The sequence below is a fragment of the Calidris pugnax genome, unplaced genomic scaffold (genome assembly GCF_001431845.1).
Source record: "Calidris pugnax isolate Ruff unplaced genomic scaffold, ASM143184v1 scaffold11, whole genome shotgun sequence".
Lineage (NCBI taxonomy): Eukaryota > Metazoa > Chordata > Aves > Charadriiformes > Scolopacidae > Calidris > Calidris pugnax.
In genome coordinates, this window is record NW_015090803.1 from 11,938,880 (window position 1) to 11,946,046 (window position 7,167).

Below are 7,167 nucleotides of genomic sequence, written 5' to 3' on the forward strand. Positions count from 1 at the left end.
TCCGCCGCCTCCCGCGCCCCGCGCCGCCGCGCAGCCCCCACGGGGAACCCCAGCCAGCCGGGGGAGCGGCTCCGGCCGGCAGGCACCCCCCGCCGCGGCGGAGAGAGACGGCAGCAGCCGGCGCCCCGCTGACACCACCCGCCACATGCCCGCCGCCCGGCTCCGGCACGAAGGCCCGCCCCTCCCCGGCATGCTGCTCAGCCATTGGCCAGTGGCGGGGGCGCCCCACTCTGCTTTACTTAATGTGCAGAACTATCTATCTGCTGCCTTTTATCGAAGAGCAGGTGAAATCAGGGGCAATTATTCCTGAAAGAACAGAGGAAAACAGGACCAGTCTGAAATAAAAAAAAAAAAAAAAAAAAAAAAATTTCCTAAAGAAATGAAACACACACTCTTTCCCCCAAACAACGCAACCACAGGCATGAAAAACAAGGTCACTTTCGTTGAGCATTACAACCAGCAGCTGCTGTGCTGGGAAGAGATGCAGAAAGGGCTTATAGTTTGGGGGGCTGTAGGGGAAAAAGGTGATTACCCTCAGGATCCTGCTTACTGATGCAAGAGCAAGCTTCTCCAGAAGGAAGAGATCCTCATCTAGTGATGAAAGGCCTGTCCTGCAGCGGAGAAAAGCAGTTTGTTTCACATAGCTGTGTTTTTTTACCATTTCAAAGCTCTTCTAACTGGTTACCAGAGCACGCAGCAGTCAGCACACACTGAGCAGTCCGATAGCAGCAAGTAACGCTCAGTGACTAAGGGCTTCCTTCAGAACTACTTTTGCCCACTTCAAAGGAGCTGGAGGTTTCCACTGCCACAGAAGTGTCCTTTTCCAGAAACTGGGAAGAACACTAGGAGAGGAGCCAACTGTATGCTAAGAATGAGCTGAATGTTTTAACGTGAAGACAAGGAATTGAAGCTCTTCAGGTTTTGGTTTGTGGTTTTTTTTTAATTTTTATTATTAGAAACAGATTGGCCTTGGCTGAAAAACTGACTTACTGTTCTGTTAACTCAAGACACATTTATTTGTCACTGCTGCTCTTGGCTTTTGTGTGCACAGTAACACCAGTCTCTTTTCTCTCCTCCTTCAGCGTGGAGTGTGACTTGCTTCAGTGTGACCAGCAGCAAATGCCTTGATATGAGAAACCTCATCTAAACTGTACAATTTCACATAGTTTTTGCCTGCAGCACTCAGGTATTTCCACACTGCCACTACAGGTAGGGCTTTCGAAGACACTAGAGACTGAGCATGAGTTTCAGGGTCAACAGCTGCCTTTGCCCTGCTCTTCTCACTGCTACCTCCATTGAGGCAGTGACTCCCTTAGGAAGCTCCCCTACGATAGCGTTCCTTCTCTGACATTTTACCGTTGGACTCGATCTAAAGGGTCTTTTCTAACCTTAATGATTCTATGATTCTGATCATTTTTGTAGCTTGTTCAGAACGTTACCCAGGCACACCCAATAAATACACAGGCTTGCACTCATCAACTGTAGTGACTGTCATGTCAGCAATCGAGACTGTAGGTGTCTCTCAGAGCTGTGAAGCACACTCCTTTCTCCTTCAATGCAGCAGCTGCATTAAGTTCTTGTCTCAAGGTCATCGCTGCTGTTAGGAGTCAGTCCAAGTATAAAGTCTTCTGGCAGCGACTGTGGAATCATCTGTGCTAACTGGTCATCGTAGGAACCAAGTGTCCATAGTTTTTCCAGTTCATAAACCTCCCGTGTCTCTGGCAGCATGAAATGGATCACCACGCTGCCTGCACAGAACAAAAATCCACAATAAATTAATGGGAACTGTAAAGCACTACTACACTTCCAGCTGCACGAGTTCAAGCCCTCCACCCCCATTCTGGCTACATGTAACACATCAGCTGATGGAAGTCTCTTAAGTTGTAGATTCCAGTTCCTGAACAGAGTTAGGAATTGGTTGGTTCTTCACAAGACTCCAGGACTACAGCCGGGAGAATGAGCGGGACAATACTCTGGTTTAAATTAAAACACTATGACAAGACTCCAGAGCAAAGAAGTTATGACTTCCAGGGGACAGAAGGAAGTAAGTCAAAAGAAATTTTAGTTGAAAGAGTCCCCTTTGTAAGGTTACAGATGGACTTTCAGCTTTCCTCTATCACCAACAGCATTCAGCTATAGCCAAGTAATTTTCCTCAGGTGTGCTGCTCACACTTCCTAGGTGACTGTTATAATGAAACAGGTCCAAACTTTGATGTAATAAGGTTTTTCTTACAGGTTTTCATTAATTCTGTGCAAACAATAGTAGAGAACGTTAGTTCCAGTATACATCTAATGCACCGTTTTTCTAGTTATGCCTTAAATTTGAATTGTTTTTTTGTTATAACTATGGAAATCACTGACAGTAAAGTAACCAAGGCTTAATGTCACTGGCTGCAGTGCTCCTCGCCCACCCTTGCTCCCTTTTAAGCCAAAACATAAAATTTGGAGGGGGAGATTCTAGAGCTAGCAGTGAAGGAGAAATGCTTGCTGAATGCAAAGTCTTTTATGTTTGCATAAAGAGTTTCACGCTCGTAGAACAAAGAATTCAACTCAATTTCTTAGGGCTGAGTTTCACCCCATGCCATGGTACGATCCGGAGAGTGGAAAAGGCTGTCCAACAGCTCACTACGAGGGCTGCATCCAAAAAGCCCCAAACAGGGATTATAGAAACTTGAGAAAATTGACCGAAGTAGCTTTTCTCTTTCCACCACTGTTATCTTCAATGTATTAAGACCTGTTTTAGCCACAGAAGAGCAGTTACTGCTTTCTTCTCAGCACCAATGATCTTTAGTGAAAATTTATTTAGCATCTCAGTGAGTTTGAGCAACAATAACTGGAATTCCAAACCAGCAGAATAATGTGAACTCTCCACAGCAACGAGGGTTCACGGTGAGATTCTTCCTTCAACAAAGAGCTCATGCAGATTGTCATATTTGTCAGTTTCACAAATATTTACCAAAATCAATGCACAGCCAGTCATCTGTCTCTTTCCCTTCAATCTGAGTCTGAGGATCACTTTCTTCTTTGTGATGCTTGTACTGAAAGAAGCAATGGCAGAAAATGAAATACTTTGCCTTTATTTAAAAGCACTCAAACCTAACAGGTCTTTGCTGTAGGCCACAACATACTTGGTTCTTTACAAGAAGCATCAGTAGGGAAAAAAATAATGGAGTGAAGTCAACTGCATCTTCACAGAGCTCCTTTATTCAAATTTCTACTTTATTTCTAGTTGAAACAGGCAATGAAAAAAACATGGGGATCTTTTTCAAGCTGAAATTGAAAACCAAACAACATTCGTTTCAACATAGGGCCACAAGGAAACAGAGTGAAACTGCCTGGCTCTAACAGGCCTTGCTGCCACGAGAGACAAAATATAAAATATCAAGTTGGAACAGCATGGCTGGCTGGCAAATGAGCCCCACTGCACTGGGAAAGAAATTATCACAAAATGCAACTGTTCCTGGTCATTCCCATACAGTGCTACCTGCTGGACAACAGCCCAGATGGCAAAACAGAATGGAGAACTTTCAAAATGTAATTCGGAACTAGTTCTGAATCTTCCTTTCTTTATAGCTTGTGAGATCCTCAAAAGCAAGTAACTGTCAAAGACTCTCTGTAAGTCTGCTTAAAATACTAAAGAGCCAACTATGCACTGCCATCAGCAATGTGCTAGAGGTTGGAAAGGCTGATCTCCACCACAGGTTCCCTGCAGCCTTGCCTTTAGAGACTGTGTAATGGTGAACAGATTATAATGAAGCCAAGTGTCGATACCTTCCTCTAACATGAAACCAGACGGGAAGGGGTAAGCAGTAGTTGAGACCCTGCCATTTACAAACTCCTGGAAGAAAAGCAGGAAGGCCTCATGCTACACATGGGCACCTCTGCATTTTTGTGTGAGTAAATCCTGCATTACTGTAACATTTGAGGTACTGTACTGGTAGAGTCAGCCAGCTGCCCAGCAGCACTCCAAGCACGGGCTCTGCTTTACATCTTAAGCTTCAGCTTACTATTTCCCTAGAAGACTTTCAATGCCAGGCAAGCTCAGCCCCTCCTGAGTCCTTGGCCAGGCTTCCCGGTTTCTCAGGATGCCCAGGAGAACGCCACGGCTCCCCAGAGGCTCTGCCCTCACAGAAGAGCTGCTCTTGCAGCCACCAGAGGGAGCAGCCAGTTGTGGCACAGCCATGTTTTAGCAGGGTGGGTGGTATTCACTGATCTCTGCTGGTCTGGGGAGATGGAGAGCTGTTGATGTCAAACTATCAAGTTATGCAAGCAACAGAGTGCATATTAAGCACTTGTATTTAGTACAGCCAAATCACACTAATACAATTTCTAGCTCAAAGCAAAATTTTAGTTTGCAAAGATGCATCAGTTCCTGCAGAGAACACAAAAAACTCCCCTCCCCTGCTCAGAAAGGCACTAAAAAGCAATACCATCTCCCCCTCTCTCCTTCTCTGCCTCAAGACTTACAGCTGAAACCAATGGGACTGGAAGAAACAAAGTAAAATGAAGAGCCAAAGGAAAAATGGGGTCAGGAGGGGAAAGAAAGTGTGACATGCCATCTTTTTTCCAGCCTTATGACATACCTAAGGCCCAGGAAATTTTAGGGATTAGGGTTTGAGAATAGTCAGATGCAGCTTTTTCAATGAATGGGAATAACTATGAAGCTTGCTGGATGGAAGACAAATGGTTATCACGACCTGTGTCCACTTATCACTCTTGGTGTAGTCACTGAACTATGCTAATGTCATCACTGTTCTAAATGCAGAGAGGCCTGCTTTTAAAATATATTCTCTACATTTTGAGTAGTACCGCTAAAGAGAAAATGACATAAGGATAATTAGTTTCATCTTGCCTGGCACCCCTATACGTGCAATGCTGGGGCAACTCCTTTCACAATATTTAAAACCATTCCCCAAAATCCAGAGAGTGCAGCAGGAACTGGCTTACCATTTTCAGCATGTAATGTGCCATTGCATGGAGATGTCGTGTTGAAGATCCACTCACAATTATAAAATAATTACAGTATTTCATTTCTGGAGGTAGCTGGATGACACAGATGTCTTTTGCATTTTCTTGCCTCAGCAGAGCTACAACAAAATCAATGTTGAACTTTGGAAGAACAGTCTCTGGAACAGAAAGAAATAAGTATTATTTTTACAGTGCCGATTTATTTTTTTAATTGCAAAAATCAACCCCTTAAGAAGACACAAAATGGCAATGAACTGAATTATAATCTAAGGTATCTACTCACTATGGAGTTTGTCTTGATACTGATAATGCAACATGAACTGCAGATTTTTTAAAATAATTTTTAAAACCATCGAAGTTGAGAACTAAGCACTCTTCTGGCAAATACCACTAGATATAGCAAACATCAAAGTTTCTTTTAGGTAACTTATTTCTTGTTGCTACTACTTAAGAGTCAATGCTATCATCAGATATTTTCATTTAAGATGAATGAAACCTAAGTACTTCAACAGACATTATTAATACAACAGACAAAATTAAAAACATTTCAGAGCAATGCTTTTCAACAGGCCTGTAATAATACATGGTGATGAAATTACTAAAAAATCTTAAGAAGATGAAATCAATATATTGAAAACAGAGCTGATGTGATGTACTATGAAGGTACCTATTATCTTCACACTGAGTGAAGCTACTTCTTTTTCCCTAACCTGTTGTCAGAGAATAACGATACTATAAGCAAAGCTTTAGTCCTTCAAGAGTTTAAGCAAGCCAGCTTACAAACTAGTAAATTAGTGCAACTACCTCCTGTTCACACCATGAAATCAGTTTATTTCTAATTTGCCCTAATTAGCTAGATGCAACTTGTGTGCATACTTAAGGCATAATTTGAATCTGTCAGCAACGAATGCCTGCCACTATAAAGTTAACGTTAGTGCAGACCGAGCACCAGCACAAAGCCAAGCTTTTTATTTACCAATATAAAGAAAAAGCCAAACAAAAGAACAATAGCTACATATAATTATACGCATGAATGGGGATATGAAATTGGATCGGATCTCTGTAAAATGAAAGCCTTTGAGCATGCACTCTTTCAACTTCTGCTGTGGTCACACATGCAGAAAATTAGCAGTGGCCACAGCTCCTCCAGATGCAGCGGTTACAAAAGTTAAATATTTGCCTGGTAGCCACATGCGAAGTCTCTAGTGCCTACTTAGAGAACGAATGGTCTAAACAAGCCCAGGCACACTCTGCCACACTGCACGCCATGGTCAGATCCAGGCGAGGGAAGATTTGCAGAAGAGCAACAACAGCAAAGCAGCTCTGTGTGCACAGTGCTTATACCTGTAACCCGCCATCACACTACTAAAACCGTTATCTATATGGGGAAATTTCCTTGCGAGTGTACATCAGAGCAGCACACGCTCAGCACCACTATCCTCACACAGATCCTGTGTGCATCTACACACAGGCTTAGGCTACACCAGCCACTGACTCCTCACTACACAGCAGGACTTAGGAGATGATGACGGTTCAACACAAACGCTGTGACCCTGAGGCCGAGGTGAGGGTGGTTCCACGGCATTAGGCACCCTCAGGATGCCCCTGCAGCTGCAGAATGAGATTCCATGCCTCCCGAACAGTTATTCTCTCCTCTGGGCACTCCATTTCGCTTAGGGCACCGTTTCACAGGGCTGGAGAGGGCAGAGCAGAGCAGAGGGCCTTCGGGCAAGCAGCCTCCTTGACCTGCTGCCTCACGACCACGCTTGGGCCTGCCAGGCCAGCGCCTCGCCTCACAACGGAGCCCCCGACACCACGTTAACCAGCGTTTCACACCCGCGGAGGTACCAGCTCTGAGGGCGCCCGAGCAGCGCCTTACCAACAGGGGAGGGCCTGCTCGACACACGGGCTCCCTCACCCGCTGCGAGCCCTCCCAGAACACCTCGAGAACGATAAAGCTTAACAATCATGACAGAACCAGACCGAAGTACCAAGCGGGAAGTCAGAAGGCCCACAACGGAAAGGAACCGCTGTTCACCCCAGCAGCTCAGCGCCCCCCCCACCCAGGCCAGGCCGCCCTTCACTGGGCCCTACCTGCCGCCTGGCGCTGCTCCGCCGCCACCGCCGCCCCCAGCGCCCCAACTCCGCCGCCTCCCGCGCCCCGCGCCGCCGCGCAGCCCCCACGGGGCACCCCAGCCA

At 45.4% G+C, this 7,167-nt stretch overlaps 1 protein-coding gene across 1 annotated transcript in view; it reads right to left on the bottom strand.

Moving 5' to 3' along the window:
- Positions 1 to 372: 372 nt before the first annotated feature.
- MALSU1 (mitochondrial assembly of ribosomal large subunit 1) overlaps positions 373 to 7,167 on the bottom strand; it is a 7,273-nt gene continuing 478 nt past the window's right edge. The window contains exons 2-4 of the mRNA XM_014937619.1: positions 4,948 to 5,126; positions 2,957 to 3,038; positions 373 to 1,748 (exon numbers count right to left, since the gene is read on the bottom strand). Of these exons, the coding sequence (XP_014793105.1) occupies positions 1,570 to 1,748; positions 2,957 to 3,038; positions 4,948 to 5,126 (440 nt within the window). The 3' untranslated portion in view covers positions 373 to 1,569. The remainder of the gene's footprint in view (positions 1,749 to 2,956; positions 3,039 to 4,947; positions 5,127 to 7,167) is intronic.